General features: G+C 40.2%; 1 protein-coding gene across 1 annotated transcript; it reads left to right on the top strand.

Annotated features, from left to right (window-relative positions):
- The first annotated feature begins 487 nt into the window (after positions 1-487).
- Positions 488-16,441, top strand: uchl5 (ubiquitin carboxyl-terminal hydrolase L5). The gene is made up of 11 exons (XM_033965632.2): positions 488-683; positions 1,889-1,952; positions 2,046-2,151; positions 4,471-4,596; positions 8,097-8,158; positions 8,635-8,765; positions 9,404-9,467; positions 9,544-9,646; positions 11,127-11,231; positions 11,783-11,881; positions 13,998-16,441. The coding sequence occupies exons 1-11, from the start codon at positions 608-610 to the stop codon at positions 14,040-14,042; spliced, it is 981 nt and encodes a 326-aa protein (XP_033821523.1). The 5' UTR covers positions 488-607; the 3' UTR covers positions 14,043-16,441.
- Positions 16,442-21,863: the final 5,422 nt, after the last annotated feature.

The raw sequence follows: 21,863 nt of genomic DNA on the forward strand, positions 1-21,863 counted from the left end.
GGTATTTTCAAAGGACAGACACAAAAATTAAATAAAACAAAATCATATCTGAAGGAGTGGTGTAAGAAGCACAAATGTTCAAATCATTTCATATTGTCAACATAAAGCTTTTAGGTACTGTTACTAAAATAAAAAAATATTACTCAAGAAGAAGAAATATCTTCAATGTAATATTAAAATAGTTTGATTTCTTACTAGGACATATTTAAAATTTTATAAAATTCAAATTTACGGAGTAGAAAAAGAAGAAAAGAAGGTCCAGTGTGCGACTGCAGAATGTGGCGTTTGATTTGTGTACCATGTAAGTCATTTCTATTCGTCACGACCTTCAGTGGTCAAAGCATTTTATGAAATTGTAGTGAAAGTAAATTACCTCCTTGTTTCGTTGTTTAGATGAAAAAAATGTGTAATTGAACGTATGTATCTTTTCATTTACTAACTTCTGTAACTCCGTTTCTCAAATCAAACGCACCTGACCCAGACCACTGCCTCACGTTGGCTCAGTGTTGCAGTGAAATTAGCCCGGTTAGCAGCTCTGTTGCTAAGCTCAAACTGAACTCTTCTAGTTCATGAAATCAGAAACGAGGTGATCTATAATTTAGTCAAAATGTCTGGTAGTGCAGGAGAATGGTGCCTGATGGAGAGCGACCCCGGGGTGTTCACGGAGCTCATAAAAGGCTTCGGTAAGTAACAAAAATGCTAAGATGCTAAATGCTAATGTTAGCTTTTCACCGTTAAAGTGAATGGGGAGCTTCTCAGTGCTAATATTTATTGTATTAATTAGCCTGGTAGCTTTAATTAGCTGTTAACATGACCATTTTTTCCAGATGGTTTGTGTAGATCTAGCTCATTAATCCATCCATAATGTGAATCATTTGCATGTTTTGGGCGAGTTAGCTTGAATGAATTAAGCCGTGCTAACCTTCTAGCGTTAGCATTACTCAGCGTTCAAACTGCGGCGGGTGAAACATGTGTTTGTTTTGGTTGACGTTTGCCTTGTTTACAGTGAGATCTTAATATAATACCGAATTCTATAGATTTCCTCATCTGATCAAAATGCAGTTATGTTGGATATGTTTAATGCAATGTAGTTATTTATCTTAAATCTAAAATCTATCAGCAAAATAATATCATGGACATTATATGGCAATGGAAATCAAACTTCTCATAACAATTTAATACGCAGTGTTTGTCTTGCTGATGTGGCCGATAACAATCAATTGCTGTAATTAATACTTTGAAATTTAAACTAAGTTAAATTGTAAAATTCACACATTGTCTTTGTTGGATATAATATAATTTGCTGTATTTTTTTTGCTGGTTGTGTAAACATAGCGCATCCTCTTCAGCCTAATGTCTCTTCTATATCCATTGCAACTCATTGTTTTACTCACTGTTTTAAAACAACACATCTCACATGGAAGACAAACTGAGAATGATGAATGGGCACACTCAGACTAGGGCAACGCAGATCAAATATTAGTTTGGGGATTTTTTTTTTCATTAGCAGACCAGATCATTCACAGGCTTTTCACAATCTGATCCCTTAGTCGAAAGGAAAGAAACAATTACCAAAATAATTGTTAGTTGGAGCCTGAGATAATATATTATCAAATGAACCTTAGTACAAGTTATTTCCTGAAAAAAGTCGTTTACACTTTATTGGCCTGTCTGACTGGTTGACTTCATGATTTAGATTTTGATTGATAGTTCTGACTTATATCACCATGTAAGATAAGATCTACTCTGTACATTAGCTTCCACATGTTGTACACATTAAAGCACCAATTTCCTCCAGCAATTTGGCAATTTGTCAGACATGTCAGTGATGTGTGTAAAACTGATGTAGGAGCAGAGGAGCTATACTGAAGTATGGTTGTGTCCTTAGGCTGCAAAGGAGCGCAGGTGGAGGAGATCTGGAGCATGGAGCCGGAGAACTTTGAGAACCTAAAGTAGGTTTCAGTACATTGTACGTTTTTGGATGTAGTGATTTTGTGTGTGTTATGCTGTGAAGCTTGTATATGTATATACTTGTCCATCCACAGACCGGTGCATGGACTCATTTTCCTCTTTAAGTGGCAGGCCGGAGAGGAGCCAGCGGGCTCCATCGTCCAGGACTCTCGACTCGACAGCATCTTCTTCGCAAAACAAGTGAGATTCTTATACGCTGCATTAGGGATGGGACGATATACGATAATATTGTTAATCGTGAGAAAAAAGGTCCGCAATTAATTGTTCGTGGCATTTTTAATAATCGCGATCATCGCACACGATAATATAATCGCCTTTACGGCACTACACTGTCTCATGTTTCCAGTTCCAATAAAACTTTAGATGTTAGTTCTGGTGTTTGCCCACTCTGCCATAGCAATGACACTTGTAGCTTCTGTGCTTATCTCTGTCTGAACTATATTCTGCCAGATATCAACAATAAAAAAAGTCTGATCCGTAACTCTCCACAGGAACGTACCAGCGCGTGCCTCACCCATGCGCACAGATGAGATGCTAATGTGTGCACATCTTATATTTTTACCTACAATAATGCAAACTGTAGAATAAAACAACACCTTTTAAACAATAGACAAATTAAGTCTAATTCATACAGCTGAACACAAATGTGCCAGAGCGCATGGTCCGAATGTGCACAGAAGCAGTGCTAACGATTATACACAGTATATTTGACCTACAATTAAGTCAATAGCAGAATAAAACACGCTTACTGATCGAGAACAGCATCCAATCCATCAAAAATAAGGTCCTTTACTCCTGAGTCCACTGTGGGATCTTTACTCTTTGGCATGAACCGCTCCGGGTCAGAGATGCCTCTAGTTTAACTTGTACAAACATCCACAGTGTCCTCGATCACGTACTCCCTTTGTTTTGTCCGTTTCGTCATGTTTAAAACGCAAAACAACAGTGTGTAAAATGCACCATTATGCACACATTTCTGCATCCACTCGTTTCCCAATTCACCAAAGTGCCTTAATTAAAAAAAATTAAGTGTCAACAGGCACTTGCGTCACTTCCGGCGCAACAAGGACTGGTCCATTTCGACAGCATGGCATTGAGGAGTACACATTTTCTTCCGGGTACGTGTGTTTACGGAAAACCATGGCATGTGATACATCATCCTGTCCCGCTGCTCATTGGCTGTAAGGGGAAAACGTCACTAAATGTATGTAATGTAATTGGTTGATTCTACAAGGGGAAGAGTGGGGCGTAAACTTTCAGTCATCTGTAGCACTGTTTCGCTGTCTGCGGCCTCAGTAACCCACATCCCCACCTTATTGGCCAACACTGGTGTCAATCACAAGCTAACACGTGTGTTTAGCACTGGGGAACAAAGTTGGCACTGTCTGAAGTTTAATATGCCTGAAATCGACAAAAGAAATGCAAAGAAGCGACCGAGCAGATTTCATATTTGGAGTACTTTCCTGCAGCAGATTGGACATGAAGGATCTTATTTTGTGGACATAATTGTCCACTTGACTGGATTATATTCTCTGGACCTTTACGGAACAAATGAGACCAACTTTGTGTGAATATGTTGATGTTTGACAGAACCAGAGCGCTCAATGGTAAGTGAAGTCCAGATTCACACTTTGTGACTTTTCTGTAAAAACCTCTTTCCTGTCAGCGATGTGGTGATTGCAGGTGAAAATGGTTTGCATATCCAGAAAGACGAGCGCTGCAGCTTTCATTTGATGTGTAGATTGTTTGTGTGGGTGACGCAGAAGTATATGTACATTGCTGTAAATTTGTAAAGTAGGCCCGGGCCGTCGGAACGTTAACAGGTTAATAATTATCGCGATAATATCGTTAATCGCGATTATTTTGGCCACGATAATCGTGAGTCTAAAATTTAATATCGTCCCATCCCTACGCTGCATACAAGTCTGAAGAGTCCACAATAGGACCAATGAATCACATAGATCATGTTGAGGATTAATAATAAGAATAACAATAATGCATTAATCTTTTACAGACGCTCAGTCGATTTGCTATTTTGTTCAGTATTCATTCACCTCACACTCGGCTACTGTTCTAGCCACAGCTGCCTTGAGGTAGACTGGCAGCCTTGCTTCCGTCAATCTGCGGCATCAAGATTCGTACTAGGCGATGTGGGTGAAGTGTCTTGCTTAAGGACACAGAAACAGTTTTGCTGCTGGCACCCCTCTCTGGCACCTGGTATTCCCAGCTCTCTCCTATCCAAGTACTAACCACACCCAGCTTTGCTTAGCTTCTGAGATCTGATAAGATCAGGCTTTGACAGCAAAAGAAACCAACAAGTGATGGCATTTTTTAATGACACAAATCTGGTGGGAGACAGTCCATACACGCATTAAGTATTAAAGTAGGGTAGAATTTTTGTCCTTATTTAAAAGCCCTCCAAATCGCCTCCCGTCCATCCTAACACAGTTGATGTGTAAGTGTCCCTCTGAATGACTCTTTACCCTGTGTTTTTTTTAGGTGATAAACAACGCATGTGCTACTCAGGCCATCGTCAGTGTGCTGCTCAACTGTTCTCACCCTGACATCGAGCTTGGAGACACGCTGTCTGAGTTCAGGGAGTTCTCTCAGAGCTTTGACGCCGCTGTATGGCAACTTTTCACTTTTTATATGAATCATTTTTAGTTTTCTCAAGTATTCCCACAGGTTGAGATCCATATTTGAATCATTTTATTTAATACAATTTATGCAATATAGATATCACTTCATGTCTCTACTGATCACAAAAAGCACTGATTACAGATTAAATGTAGTTGCTTCTATGTTTATGACAATAGTTTACCAATGTTGTGTTCAACATATATTTTTAGACTTAATGGGAAATTATTCTTCTTAAACTCTTTTAAATTGAGATTTTGTTCAATTTTAAATCATATCCATTTCATCATTAACATTTGAGAGAAGAATGAAATCTGCAAAACTATTCAAAGAATTGCAATGCCTTTCAGTTTGTAGAGGTCTAAACTACAGGGTTGGCAGCTCTTAGAACAGACATGGGCAAACTACGGCCCAGGGACAGCACACAGCCCTTTGGCTTTATTAATCCGGCCCGCCGAACGTGACCAAATTATATCTAAACAGTTTACCTTTTCAACAAGTTGTTGATCTTTTGGCACATGATAAAACTGAATGTGAGTTTTTCTGCTGTGTTTATTTATTTATTTACTGAAATGTAATAAATTGATAATTAATTTAATTAATGCCTTTGGAAAACAATTTGTACAATGAGCCTTGTATATTCATGCTTTGCTACATGTTACAGGCCAAATCTCTAATGTGATATATACATATATATACACTCACCTGAAGGATTATTAGGAACACCAGACTAATACGGTGTTTGACCCCCTTTCACCTTCTGAACTGCCTTAATTCTACATGGCATTGATCCAACAAGGTGCTGAAAGCATTCTTTAGAAATGTTGGCCCATATTGATAGGAGCATCTTGCAGTTGATGGAGATGTGTGAGATGCACATCCAGGGCACAAAGCTCCCGTTCCACCCCATCCCAAAGATGCTCTATCGGGTTGAGATCTGGTGACTGTGGGGGCCATTGTAGTAAAGTGAACTCATTGTCATGTTCAAGAAACCAATTTGAAATGATTCGAGCTTTATGACATGGTGCATTATCCTGCTGGAAGTAGCCATCAGAGGATGGGTACATGGTGGTCATGAAGGGATGGACATGGTCAGAAACAATGTTCAGGTAGCCCGTGGCATTTAAACGATGCCCAATTGGCACTAAGGGACCTAAAGTGTTGCCAAGAAAACATCCCCCACACCATTACACCACCACCACCAGCCTGCACAGTGGTAACAAGGCATGATGGATCCATGTTCTCATTCTGTTTACTCTACCATTTGAATGTCTCAACAGAAATCGAGACTCATCAGACCAGGCCACATTTTTCCGGTCTTCAACTGTCCAATTTTGGTGAGCTCGTGCAAATTGTAGCCTCTTTTTCCTATTTGTAGTGGAGATGAGTGGTACCCGGTGGGGTCTTCTGCTGTTGTAGCCCATCCGCCTCAAGGTTGTGCGTGTTGTGGCTTCACAAATGCTTTGCTGCATTCCTCGGTTGTAACGAGTGGTTATTTCAGTCAACGTTGCTCTTCTATCAGCTTGAATCACTCGGCCCATTCTCCTTTGACCTCTAGCATCAACAAGGCATTTTCGCCCACAGGACTGCCGCATACTGGATGTTTTTTCCCTTTTCACACCATTCTATGCAAACCCTAGAAATGGTTGTGCGTGAAAATCCTTGTAACTGAGCAGATTGTGAAATACTCAGACCGGCCCGTCTGGCACCAACAACCATGCCACGCTCAAAATTGCTTAAATCACCTTTCTTTCCCATTCTGACATTCAATTTGGAGTTCAGGAGATTGTCTTGACCAGGACCACACCCCGAAATGCATTGAAGCAACTGCCATGTGATTGGTTGATTAGATATTTGCATTAAGGAGAAATTGAACAGGTGTTCCTAATAATCCTTTAGGTGAGTGTAGATCCTGGCCTGGCCCCTCTATCAAATTTTAGAATCCATTGTGGCTCATGTGTCAAAAAGTTTGCCCACCTCCTCTTAGAATAAGACTCCATGGAGACAGGGAGGGCATCTGACACACAAAGACATTTCAGAACAACTTTGCTAACCTTGCATTTCAGTCCTCTACAGTGTTCTTTTTACATTAGGCATATTTTATTATTAAAAGAGGTTATGATTTCAGACTTTGATAATTGCAACAATTTTTTATCCATTTTACAGTTTATCTAACTAGTAATAAATAGTTTGGTCATACTTCACTGTGAGCATATTCTGTATTCGTCCAACCATCTTTCAGTTAAGTGCCCCTCACTCCATCTACAGTATATTTCTTTTGGCGAGCTCTCGTCTTGATCCTCTTAACGATGATGACAGAGCACTTTGTCGCCAAGAGCTGTCTTTTTCAGCCTTAATTCCCAGGTTTTAATCTCTCTCAAAACAGACTTTTGAAGAGACACATTTCTGAAGTTTTAAAGTCTAACTGAGCCCTCCAGATGTGATGTAACAGACCGCATCAGATTTCAACTGACAATCTTCATGTGGCCACTAGTGTTGTCACAATATTAAAATTTACAATTTTGATACTAAGGAATAGTCTCGATTCTCAATGCTGATTCCAATACCTTGGTGATAATGAAAAACACTTTTTAGACAATAAAATTCAACAATAGAATCAACATAAAATTGTAGTACTTTCATTTATATGACCATATTGCCTTGTAACTGTGTAATCCCTCAGTCGTCCAGGTAGGTTACATACTCGTCCATGGGCGTATACTAGTTCATGTTGTTTTATACCTGTTCTGATACAGCTCAAGATCATTCTAAAGCTCCGCTATATTTAGTCTGTAACCAGTGCATTTTTGATCAGCAGGGGCAATAAGTGACATCTATACATTTTATATTAAACAAATGTAATCATGTGGATTGCCCTTATCATCATAGTCCTAGTATAAACCCATAGGAAACACTTTAAAACCTTACAATAAACATACATCAAAATGGAACCATTTATGCAGGCATCTCAAATGCTAAGTCAGATGGACATCTGCCACTGACTGCAAGGTGCCAGACCAGAAACATGTTTGCATGTTCTCCCTGTGTCAGAGGTGGGTTACCTTGGTGAAACTGGAGCACCCAAATCTACAGAACACATTGACAGTAGGCTGTCCTCGAGCTAGGTACTTCTTGTCGTGAACCCGAGATTTGGAAATGACCCACTGCTCCTTTAACATTAAAGGGGACATATTATGTAATATTGATTTTGTGCGCTTTTAACCATGTTGGTTAAAAGCGTGCTTGTGTTTACGGCTAGGCAATTTAGCCTAAATATTCTGGTTTGTGTGTTAAATAAAACAAAACCGGATGTGTTTTTGATGAGGGACCATAAAAGATCAGAAAATAGAGTAATTTAGGCCCTTTAATAATTTATAATATTTAGAAGTTTGTTTTTGTCCTTCTGTCCCAGTTCTGTGCTCTTATCTGAAGCTTAGATGATTCAGTGGTGGTTTGGTGTGTTTTTAAACCCTCTCGTCTCTCCTCAGATGAAAGGTTTGGCTCTGAGCAACTCCGAAGTCATCCGTCAGGTGCACAACAGCTTTGCCAGGTGAACACCCCCCTCGTCTCTCTCTTCTCTCTCTACCTCTCTTTCTTCTCTTCAAAGCTAAACTCCAAATCCTCCGAATTCTTTATATGGCACATTTCATAAGAATACAGGTTTCAAAATGCAGATGATGAATAGTCGTATTTGGTTTCACTGGTCTTACTGCTTTAGAAGCACAAAATGGCAACAGTTTAATTTACATAAATTAAAATACTTAAAAAAATAAAATTCTTTCTTCTCCCCTTCTTTTTCTTCTCCCTCTTTTTCCTTTTTTCACCCCCTCTGTGTCTTTTAAGCAGACAAAAGTAATGGTGAATAATTTAATTAGTATCCACTAATGTATCAACTCCAGAGATCACAATTGAATTGAAAAGGGGAAGAAAACATGTTTTTATTCACCATTTTGCCAAACAGTTTACTCTTCTGTGTAAATAGATGATTCTTAAAGAAATGTATAAAATCTAAACTTTTCTTCACAGGCAGCAGATGTTTGAGTTTGATGCCAAGTCTTCGTCCAAAGATGAAGACGCGTTCCATTTTGTGAGTTATGTTCCTGTGAACGGGCGCCTGTATGAGCTGGACGGGCTCCGAGAGGGGCCCATAGACCTGGGTGAGCGACGCCACACTATAAACATGTTAAATGTGTTAAATGTTGTCAGACTAAACCGTTCTAAGAACATGTAAGCTTATGCTTAAGATTAACAGTTTGAGTTGAGTGCACCAGAACCCACCAGTTATTTAAGCCACTGTGATATATATGGTCCTTAAATCACTTTACACCACTATTAAAATGGACTTAATGGAAAGCTATGAAATAAATTGTGTCTTCAAAAACGAGTCGGAGTGAAAGGTCTGTGATTTTTAAGGATCTTTACAGTTCACTATACCGCATGCAGAGTGAGACCTCTTACTTTCAATTTCAGTAGTTGATCTTTGACGCCTTTCCTCTATTTGTATTTTCTTTTTCACCTCACGCAACGTAGCCTCACTTGAGTAAATAAACGTAGTGTTGAGGATATGCAGGTTTGATGCTGCTCTTTAATGGTAAAGAATGTGTCTCATTCACATATAAATGAGAAAAGTCAAACTTGAGCTCCACGGTGCACATTAAGGTTTGTGCTCCAGAGCCTGACCTGAGCACATCGGCCTCAGCTCATCGGCTCATCGTGCAATGCTTCTTTACCGTGACGAATCTGAAAAAACATATGTTGTACATTTCCTGTTAATATTTATTTATATTTTTCCCAGGTGTTTGTAATCAGGATGACTGGATCAGCGCGGTGCACCCGGTTATAGAGAAGAGGATACAGAAGTACATAAATACTTTTCTTCCACTCAAATAGAGTACAATCTGACAGATTTCTAAGTTAATTTTTTGTGTGTTGCAGGTACAGTGAAGGAGAGATCCGCTTTAACCTCATGGCCATCGTCTCAGATAGAAAAATGATCTATGAACGCAAAATCACAGAGCTGCAGACACAACTTACAGAGGTAAACTTAATAAACTTACTGAGAAACACGTGTACAATTATATAGAAATGCACAGACACTGACCTGGCTCATGCCAGATTGATGTGTGTAGCCCTCTGAACTGAGTTGTATACATCTGAGATGGCTCTCGCTGAAAGCGATTGAGACCAGCGATCAGTTCTCACACAAATACAGTCAGTATTTGGTCGCTGGTTACACTGATTGGTTGAAGCATCACAACAGCAGAATGCCTGCATTGTACCCAACCATAAATGCTTCTTCTGCATATTTTTCACAAACGAAATAGTCTGTATTTCCACTAAAATAGGAAAAATGGCATGGCAATGTCTGTGCCTTGTTTGTTTTGGTTTGTTTGGTGCTGCCTTCTGTACAAACCACACTGCTACTCTGTGATTGGTCAGTTGACCTATCATATGCAAACGCATCAGCTGGAGCTGAACAAGATAATCCATCTTGTTCAACAGTTTGTGAACTCGCAAAAAAAAAAAAAAACTCGTGAGAATTTGTCTTGCTGACAAGGCTACATAGACAAAGGAGGGCACAGACATTACTACTAAAATTATGTCAATGAGTCAAATGAGCAGTTGACTGTGCTGCAGCCTAATATTGTGATAATACAGACAGTGGTTCCTTAAGTAAAGCATAACAAGATTTCAAGACCATTAATTTTGCTCTGTAAAATCTAGATATTTTTCCTATAAATATTTTAAAGCATAGCAAGACCCTCAAATTGAACTTCTAGTTTGTATTTATACAGGAAATAATATTGGTTGTATTTTGAATCTAATCCATTAACTCACTAGTCTGACATAAAGTCATCTGAGGCGAAGTCTGAGTCACACACAGACTGGAGCAGCACAGACCAAAATATAAATGCAAAATATCTGATTATATTATTCATTATTTAATGTTGTACACTATAATTTAATGATAATAAAAAGTCACATACACAGAGCAGAAATGAACCTTTCCTGAATACTTTTTGAATGATCTTGAGCTATACCAGAAGAAGTATAAGACACATAAATTAGTATACACCCATGGACTACTATGGAACCTACCTGGACGACTGAGTCACACACATATAAGGCCACATGGTAATATAAAAGAAAGTGCTAAATTTTAATGTTGAGAATCACAATCTATTGTTTAAAGAAACAGGTTTTTTTTTAATTATTATTGTGGTATCAGAATCAGTATTGAGTGTCGAGGCTATTCCTTAGTATTGAAATCGAGTTTGAAATGTTAGTATTGTGACAACAATATAATAATAATGTTTTCACTCTTAATATAGTCTCAGACTGTTAGACTGTTGGCAGCTAACAACAAAAACTTATTTGAATGTTAATCATCTTGAATATAATGGTAGCATGTCTATAATACACCATGAAACCCCCATACTGTGAGATGTGCATAAAATTCCATCTGGGAATGTGCAATGTTTTATAATGTTGTAATGTAATGTTGGCTTGTCTCTCAGGATGAGCCGATGGACACGGACCAGAGCAGCTCGTTCGTCAGCTCAGAAATCGCCAAATACCAACTGCTTATTGAGGCTGAGAATCAGAAACTACAGAGATATAAGGTGCAACCTCCACTGACACTAACACTGATTAATATGAGCTAAAATGGTAGATAAGAAAGGGACGCTATTGGGATTTTTTTTTTTTTTTAAATCAAGTTATGCAAACTTTTTTATAAGCATCATCACATCGAAGAGTTGCACAGCTGTTAGCACCTCCGGTGGATAGCTGTAGATGAAGCTAGTGAGTTGCAAATAATTTTTTTCATTTGTACCAAAATGATTGTGATGCTGCCTAATCCTAAAAAGAACGTGATGCAAAACGATGCACAAAAAATGGTCAAACTTGATGCGATGTGCAGTCGTTTTTTGTTTTTTTTTGTTTTTGTTTTTTTATTTAAAAATGTTATTGTAATAGATTTTTTCAGACCAAGTTTTACTTTTTATACCTGACAGTTTTGCTTTCATACTGAAAAAATTGTCTATTAAAATAAAATAACGGAAGACCAGATGAACCTCATTGCACTATTATGTGCAGTAGTTTTATCAGTGGGATGCACTCTGGCTATTGCAGACATTAAATGTATTTATTTTTATTTTTCTATCTTGGACAGATCGAAAATATCCGACGGAAACACAACTACCTTCCGTTCATCATGGAGTTGTTGAAGACGTTAGCAGAGTACCAGCAGCTAATGCCTTTGGTGGAGAAGGTACCTCGTGTGTTTCTCAATCTTATTAAGTCAAATAAAAGTGCATTTTATAATGGGTGATATTGAGTGTTAATAAAGTAGGATTATGTAATGAATCAAGGATTTCAGCAACTGTAAAACATATATTTAATGAATTCCCTTTCAATAAGAGAGCCCTAAACCAGACTATTGATACTTTGCAGCTGATGTCATCAACTTTCCAAGGGGGTGTGATGCTAACTGTAGGCACTGCACTGTCTGAGGCTTTGTTTTAACATACCGTATTTTCCGCACTATAAGGCGCACCTAAAAGCCTTTAATTTTCTCAAAAACCCACAGTGCGCCTTATAATCCGATGCGCCTTATGTATGGATCAATATTGGTCAATTATGACACCCGTAGTCAGGAGGCGTTCTTTTACGCGTCGAATAAATGAGTGAAAATCCCCGCAGCACCCGCGCTCTCATTCAACACCTTCAGGACAACAGAGGCAGATTACCGTAATGACGGTAAAATATTTAGATAGCCCCATGTCTCCGCTTTGAGACGCCGTTTGAATTTACATGAGAGCACGACTGGGCGCGGAGTTACGCTGCTGGAAAGTCCACAACCCGCTGTATCTGCAACGACAGGATCCGACGCTATAGGGATAACGGGGAGACGGGGAGACATACGCCACAATCTGCCAATGTATCGCGGATGCCTGGGCTGATATCAGTCTTAACTGTGGTCCGAGCTTCACGAAGGCAGGAATTGTCACTTAACTGTTAAGACAACAGCAGCGACACGGATAATGGCGATTTTGACGAGACGGAATCGGGCACTTTGAATGAGCTCGACCAACTGTTCAACTCAGACACTGAAGAGGAAGAACTCGACGGATTCGTGAATGAGGAATGAACTGAAAAAGTGAGGCTTTACGTGTTTCTTTCACGTGTTTACAACTAAACAAGGCTGGAGATATTGTGAATATGGACATTAACATTTGAAAAACGTTGAGTTATTGTTATTACGTTGCACTATTTCGAGAGTTACTATATTGTGAATGCATTAACTTGTTTTGTGAGTTTGACTGATTTATCTGACTGTTTTGTTGACATTCCCTTTAGCGCAGCTCCATCTCGTGGATGCGTAACACAACCCCAGATACTACAGTAGTTTATATTCTATGCGCCTTATAATGCGGTGCGCCCTATATATGAAATTTGTTTTAAAATAGGCCATTCATTGAAGGTGTGCCTTATATTCCGATGCGCCTTATAGTGCGGAAAATACGGTAATCTGACCATAAAGAACTGATTTAGTCAGAACTATTACTGAGTTGATTTGTGCTGTTAAACAAGTTCCTATCAAATAACATTACAGTCACAAGCTAGCTAGGATTAGCCAAAAGTTTCTGTTAGTCAGGCTCAACTTTTTTGTTAAAAATCAATCACTTAAACAGGGCTGACAATGCTCATATTGATTATAGGCTTTTGAAAATGTCTTGGTTAAATCCATTTTGTTTATGTTGAGTTTTCAGATGATCTTAAAATGAATTTTGCAGTGTTTGCAAAATATGTGCATTTTGTAACCATGGTAACTACTGAACATTCCGTCATTGACATCAAACTGGGGGTGTTCTGCATGTATGTCTAAGTATCAATGGACAAAATTCCAATTGTACGCCCTGCTACAGTACACTAGATGGCACTGCATCCCTTGGACTTTAAAAATGTCTGACAATAAAATGTTTTTTCTATGTATATGAAGAAATGTGATGGTTACAGGAACTGTATGTGCCTGTGCTATTAAAAATGTGCTACAGTCACATCTGAACCTGGGTTGCCAATGCCTTAACCTACAGATAGACCTTCTCCTTCTTCCTCACATAATCATCTTGAAAACCACAACAGCACATTATAATATATAATATAACATAATAACTTGACCATCATGGCCAATATTTTTGTAATCAAGAATAAATTTACATTACAGTTGTTGTCACTAAAAGCTGTATTTGATTTGAACATGTTTACCTCATATCTTGGAACAGTTATGTCATGTTTATGAACTTAAAAATCTTATATACAGTTCCTTTTTAAATATTAGCTTTTATATGTGCTAACTAATATTCTGTTTCATTGTATTTCTTCAGGCAAAAGAGAAACAAAGCTCCAAAAAAGCACAAGAGGCCAAATGAAGTTGCACGTTTAAACCAACATCATCATCACACCCACGTGTTCAGACAACTCCTAGACCCAAGTCCTAGACAGAGCTGCTCCTACTGTGTCCATCTGAATATTAGTCCCAAAATGTACCACAATACAAAGGCCATACAACTAGTGGAGCTTGGACATTTTCTATTCTTTGGTCAACACATAAACAACAAAATGTAAACTAGTTTACATGTACAAAGAGCTGTTAACGGCACTGTACTTCAAAAACGTGAACTAGTTGATTTTAAATAGTCTGCAGTGGTCCTCACTTACCTTATGCATCCCGAGGATCCTAATTTTTTTCTGGTTCTCAGTTAATCAAACTCTAATTAGAAGCAGACACCACGTAGCTGTCTTATTTTGACCTCAAGAGCTGTAATACATACATGTACTGGGACGACAAAAATTTTGCACCAGTACGTGGGGGAAAAAAAAGAAGTCAGGTGCAGGGGCTTTAATACTATTGAAATGTCCATATTCCACTTTGTAACATAAAATCAGCAAACATTTACAGTTTTGTCCATATTGTCCCAGCTATTATCACATGAACATTGTCGGATGGATAAATATATGTATTTTGTAAGAAAAGATAAGCACTTAATTGTAACAATGTATGAGAAATTACACACTTGAGAACGCACACTTGAACTGTGAATATGACTAATGAAATGAAATGAAATGTGTAATGTATCTTGTTTAAGTTTTGTTTGTGTAATTCCTTGTGGTATCAAGTGGTCAAACAAGTGCTTCTCCACGTTTTAAAAGTCCACTCAACTACTCCACCATTTGACCATTTCCATAGATAAATTTTTGAAAACCGTCTTTATGAAGCTACATTGTGAGACTAATATTTGTTGAACTTGTACACTGCAAAATATATCTATAGTTAATTATGTCTTGAATTTTGAATATTAAAATAGTAATAGTGATTTATTTAAAGAGGGGATATTATGCAAAAATGTTTTTTTATTATTTTTTTTAAGCTTTCTACCCTATGAAAGAAACACTAGTGTTTGGCAATCTCTCCCAGGCCCTGTTCGAATTATCTGTTAAGATTCTGTCCAGTGCTCAGTCCACAAGCCTACGTCATCTATATTCCTACACAACAATTCTCCATAAATAGAAAATTACATGATAAACCTGATGCGATATGCAGTAGTTTCATTAGTGGGGTGCACACCTGTGATAGTGTTCTGAAGGTAGAGTGGTTGTGTAGAAAATGCTCTGTTATGTGTTATGTGCAGTTAATACCCTATAAAAGTAAAGTACTCCTTCTTTAAAGGTCCTATATCACACAAAACTGACTCTTGAGAACTTTAAGCCACGTTCTCATGCTGTTACCTCCTCAAAAACATACCTGGAATTGTGTTTTGTTTCATTCACACATCTTTGAGTAACCCTTTATTACTAGTCTGTCAGAATCTCCAAAGCTCAAAATGCTCTGTTCCATAGACTTTTACCTTTTGTCTAGTAGCAATTGGCATTTCCAGGGCTGAAATGATCCAGATGATTCTAGGGAAGGTGTGTGGAGTTTAAAAGCAGAGTGGACCACTTCCTGTATTACCACATGACATCACAAGGTGGAACACAGTGTTTTCTATTTGAGAGTAGAACTCGGCCTAAAAATGCTGATTTGTGTGTTAAACGTGTGAATGAAACAAAACACAACATCATAACAGAACAGAAAATGGTGAAATGTTGTCCATTTAAGACATTGTAAACTGTTTTAGTGTAGATTTTTTGTTGAACCTGAAGTTACAATGAGTGGTTTCAATATTTTTTTTTCATTTCAAGCAATATCTATCCATTCATTTTTTTATATATTATTTTTGTTTCATTTTGTGAGTTTCTGAAATTTCTCCACTGACACATTTCTTGAAATTTGAGGAAAAAAAATTAAGTTTGACCAGTCAAATGAGGGAGGAACACATTTAAGTTTGAACTTTAAGCCCTGCACTCTTCGTCCTTTGGGCCACTGATATTGCACCATGACAGAGAAACTGGGATAGTATCATGTGCAGTAGTTCTCTGCTAATTGCTAATCTCTCCTACTATTTGTTTTTTTGTCACTCTTGAGAATGAACCATGACTGAGAACCAAGTGTCTGGGACAGGGTCAGGCAGCTGGTTTCCCATGATTCTTGTTTTATATTAATTGTATAGATTGTTGTTTTTTTTCCTTTTTTTGCAGTGTAGGGTATGCTCTCTCTTGGACTAAGTCTCTTAATGTAATGGTAACCCAGGCAACCATCCAAACCTGCATGTTTAGCATAGACTATATACAGTCTATGATGTAGTTTATATAAGCTTTTACCGCATGAACGAAGGAGAGATGTTGAGATTCTGTTCTGTCTTATTTTCGTAATAAAATGTATCAATGTTTTTGTTGTGTGCTGTTTCTTTAAAGAGGGGTATTACACTTCTATGAGGTTTTAATTGCTAACACATAACATATTTAGATCACCATGTTACTTCCTCTTCTGAGCGCCAATAAATCACAATCAGCGTTCATCCTGCTAATGAAACTACAGCACATTGCATCAGTTTGGGAAGTTGTAGTGTATCTGTTTTGTATCATGCTTTTGTATATTTATGGAAATTTGACATGTGAGAGCATGGATGACGTAGGCTTGTGGGCTGAGCATTGGACAGAATCTTACAGCTAACTATAAGCAGGGTTTAATTAGGGCCTGGGAGAGATCACTAAAATAAGCAAACATGCATGGATGACATGTAAAACCTCTTCAGTCATGTTTTTGATGAGGGAACAACGTTATAACATGATAGAAAACTCCAAAACATCGATTTTGTATAATATCCCCTCTTTAATTACAAATATGAGCTGGAAATTATGAGAAAATGGTGGCATCTGCTGGGCACATGGTGGTATGACAAATCTTATTTTTTTTTATTAAGCATTTGAGTATTTTTATATACGAAAATGTAAGAGCCACCAGTAAATAGTTTTTGCAAATCATTATTCAAATGTTTTATCAAAATGATTATATATATATATATATATATATATATATATATATATATATATATATATATATATATATATATATATATATATATATATATATATATATATATATATATATATGTGGGGGGGGGGGGGGCATTTCTCCTGTAGGTTCGATTACTGTAACGGCTCACTGGCCTCTCCAAACGAGCCTTAACACAGCCATAGTACATCCAAAACGCTGCTGCCCGGGTCCTGACTAGAACCAGGAAGTACTTCACACATGCGTCCTGTGCTCAGGTCTCTGCACTGGCTCCTGTGGCTCAGAGAATAAACTTTAAAGCAGCTCTGCTTGTGTACTAGTCTTTCCATGGCCAAGTATCATGGGGTACATGTCCGACATGCTAATGTCATATGAACCATCTCACACTCTGACGACTTCAGGGACCGACCTCCTACTGGTGCCCAGAGTCAGGACTAAACATGGAGAATCAGTGTTTCAGTTTTATGCAGCTAAAACCTGGAACAGTTTTCCTGAAAATGTGAGACAGGCCTCTACTTTGACAATGTTTAAATCCAATCTAAAAACCGTTCTGTTTAGCTGTGCATATGACTGAAAGTTTTGTTTTCTGCACTCTTCCCTTTTAATGTTATTTTTATGATTTTTATTTGTGATTATTTATGTGTTGATTTGTTGTATGTTTTGATCAATGTCTTTCTTATTCTGTGAAGCACTTTACTAATTATTTTGTGTTCAAATTGAGCTGTACAAATAAACTTGCTGTGCCTTTTAGGTAAAGGGGGCAGATATCACAAGTTTACACATCGATCTACTTCTTTTCATTCACATTGATGTATGTAAGGCATTGCCCGCGGGGAGCGGAGGCGAGCTGGTGTGGGCTTGCTCATTGCCCCACAGCTCAGCCGCTTCGTGTTGGGGTTCACTCCGGTGAACGAGAGGGTCGCGTCCCTGCGCCTTCGGGTCGGGGACAGGTCTCTCACTGTTGTGTCGGCCTACGGGCCAAACAGCAGTGCAGAGTACCTGGCCTTCTTGGAGTCCCTGGGAGGGGTACTAGACAGTGCACCAACCGGGGACTCCGTTGTTCTCCTGGGGGACTTCAACGCCCATGTGGGTAACGACAGTGACACTTGGAGGGGCGTGATTGGGAAGAATGGCCTCCCTGATCTGAACCCGAGCGGTGTTTTGTTATTGGACTTCTGTGCTAATCACAGTTTGTCCATAACAAACACCATGTTCGAGCACAAGGGTGTCCATCGATGCACGTGGCACCAGGACACTCTAGGTCGGAGGTCGATGATCGACTTTGTTGTCATGTCATCTGACCTCCGACTGCGTGTCTTGGACACTCGGGTGAAGAGAGGGGCTGAGCTGTCAACCGATCACCACCTGGTGGTGAGTTGGATCCGCTGGCGGAGGAGGAAGCCGGACAGACCTGGCAGACCCAAGCGTATTGTAAGGGTCTGTTGGGAACGCCTGGCAGAGCCCTCTGTCAGGGGGGTCTTCAACTCACACCTCCGGGAGAACTTCTCCCTGATCCCGGGGGAGGCTGGAGACATGGACTCCGAGTTGGCCATGTTCTCCACCTCTATTGTCAATGCGGCTGCTCGTAGCTGTGGTCGTAAAGTCTGTGGTGCTTGTTGCGGCGGCAATCCCCGAACCCGGTGGTGGTCACCGGAAGTAAGGGATGCCGTCAAGCTGAAGAAGGAGTCCTATCCCTCGTGGGACTCCTGAGGCAGCTGATGAGTACCGGCGGGCCAAGCGTGCCGCAGCTCGTGCGGTTGCAGAGGCAAAAACTCGGGGTTGGGAGGAGTTCGGGGAGGCCATGGAGAAGGACTATCGGACGGCCTCAAAGAGATTCTGGCAAACCGTCCGACGCCTCAGGAGGGGGAAGCAGTGCTTCACCAACACTGTTTACAGTGCGGGTGGAGAGCTGCTGACCTCGACTGGGGATGTTGTCGGGCGGTGGAAGGAATACTTTGAGGATCTCCTCAATCCCCCCGTCATGTCTTCCGAGGAGGAAGCAGAGACTGGGGACCTGGAGGCGGACTCATCCATCACCCTGGCTGAAGTCACTAAGGTGGTTGGCAAGCTGCTCGGTGGCAAGGCTCCGGGGGTGGACGAGATCTGTCCCGAGTACCTCAAGTCTCTGGATGTTGTGGGACTGTCTTGGCTGACACATCTCTGCAACATCGCGTGGCGGTCGGGGACAGTACCTGTGGAATGGCAGACCGGGGTGGTGGTCCCTCTGTATAAGAAGGGGGACCGGAGGGTGTGTTCCAATTACAGGGGAATCACACTCCTCAGCCTTCCTGGTAAGGTCTATTCCAGGGTACTGGAGAGGAGAATCCGACCGATAGTCGAACCTCGGATTCAGGAGGAGCAGTGTGGTTTTCGTCCTGGTCGCGGAACACTGGACCAGCTTTATACTCTCCATCGGGTCCTCGAGGGTTCATGGGAGTTTTCCCAACCAGTCCACATGTGTTTTGTGGATTTGGAGAAGGCATTCGACCGTGTCCCTCGTGGTGTCCTTTGGGGGGTGCTCTGTGAGTATGGGGTCCGGGGCCCTTTGCTAAGGGCTGTCCGGTCCCTGTATGACCGGAGCAGGAGCTGTGTTCGCATTGCCAGCAGTAAGTCAGACCTGTTCCCGGTGCATGTTGGACTCCGCCAGGGCTGCCCTTTGTCACCGGTTCTGTTCATTATATTTATGGACAGAATTTCTAGGCGCAGCCAGGGGCCGGAGGGGGCCTGGTACGGGAACCACAGGATTTCATCTCTGCTGTTTGCGGATGATGTTGTCCTGATGGCTTCTTCGAGCCAGGACCTGCAGCAGGCACTGGGGCGGTTTGCAGCCGAGTGTGAAGCGGCTGGGATGAGAATCAGCTCCTCCAAATCCGAGGCCATGGTTCTCGACCGGAAAAAGGTGGTTTGCCCTCTCCGGGTGGGTGGTGAGTCTCTGCCCCAAGTGGAGGAGTTCAAGTATCTCGGGGTCTTGTTCACAAGTGAGGGAAGGATGGAGCGGGAGATTGACAGGCGGATCGGTGCAGCGTCTGCAGTGATGCGGTCACTGTATCGGTCCGTTGTGGTGAAGAAGGAGCTGAGCCCAAAGGCGAAGCTCTCGATTTACCGGTCAATCTACGTTCCTACCCTCACCTATGGTCATGAGCTCTGGGTAATGACCAAAAGGACAAGATCGCGGATACAAGCAGCTGAAATGGGCTTCCTCCGCAGAGTGACTGGGCGCACCCTTAGGGATAGGGTGAGGAGCTCGGTCACACGGGAGGAGCTCGGAGTAGAGCCGCTGCTCCTACACGTTGAGAGGAGCCAGTTGAGGTGGCTCGGGCATCTGCTCAGGATGCCTCCTGGACGCCTCCCTAGGGAGGTTCTGGGCATGTCCCACCGGGAGGAGGCCCCGGGGAAGACCCAGGACATGCTGGAGGGACTATGTCTCTCGGCTGGCCTGGGAACGCCTTGGGATCCCACCGGAGGAGCTAGGAGTCCCTGCTTAGACTGCTGCCCCCGCGACCCAGCACCGGATAAGCGGAAGAAAATGGATGGATAATGTGTGTAACATCTATATTTTATATCCATATTACATAAATTACACAAAAAATAAAATTAAATGGAATGAAAAAAAATGTTATAAGACATTTTTAAGAGTTTCAAAGTTGTTGTTTTTTTTTTGTTGTTTTTTTTTAATTCCCAGCTGCCTATTGTTTTCAAATATCAGATTTTAAGTTAAATAGGGGCTACAGTATTATGCAAAATCATTATGTTTAGCTTTCTACCATGTTATAACATTGTTGCCTCATCAAAAACATGCCTAAAGAGCTTTTAGATGTCATCCATCCATGATTGAGTATTTTAGCAATCTCTTTCAGGCCCTATTCAAACCTATTCTGTGCAATACTCAGTCCACAAGCCTACGTCATACATGCTCGAACACAACATCTCTGCATAAATATACAAAAGCATGATACAAAACTGTACACAACAACTTCACAAACCTGATAGAATATGCAGTAGTTTCATATACTGTGCACGCTGATTGCTGATAGTGCTTGCGAGTGCCTTTGTCCATATACTGAGAATGAAAAAAATAAAAAATAACACAACTTGTATGTGTCCTCTATTTGCAGGTTAAGACACTGACAGCCCAGCTTCACTTGTGATTGTAGTACCTTTTTTAAACTGTAAGAGCACATGTTACAGTTCCTTTAATTGTTATGGCAATAATCTCAGGTCATATATAACACTGGGTTACAAAAAAAAAACATTTTTGAAAGTTGTCTGTTTTTTTTTCAACTGAATTAGGACCATTTAGCACCGCTGAATCAAAAAATGATATCCATTTTTCTCAGTCAGGTCAGGTTATTATGCTAATTTGATTTTGAAAAATCTGATCTTCTGACTAAATTGATTACAATTTTGTGACATTATCAGTTGATTTTCTTTAATATTTCTCATCCAAAAAATGTTTTAGGAGATAAAAAATATTTTTCTAACAGAATGTATTAATTAAATGTTACGTTATGTTAATTGATAAAGGTAAGTACATGTAAATTGGAACGTTACGTTATCATTGTGCAAAATTCAGGACATTTTAATGTTTCTATGAACCCCTTGAATGCTCAGCAGCAGGGATGTCTCTCTTCAGAGTCCAACAGTAATCAGCCATCATGACTGCATCCCAGCGTCCCTCATACCTGGTCTCCATCTCTTTTATGTCCTGATGGAATCTCTCCACCTGATCATCACTCAGTGATCCCAGATTCTCAGGAAACCTGAACATTTAGCTCCTTTTGGGAAAAAGGATGTGGAG

The sequence above is a fragment of the Periophthalmus magnuspinnatus genome, chromosome 4 (genome assembly GCF_009829125.3).
Source record: "Periophthalmus magnuspinnatus isolate fPerMag1 chromosome 4, fPerMag1.2.pri, whole genome shotgun sequence".
In the NCBI taxonomy this organism is placed as follows: Eukaryota; Metazoa; Chordata; class Actinopteri; order Gobiiformes; family Gobiidae; genus Periophthalmus; species Periophthalmus magnuspinnatus.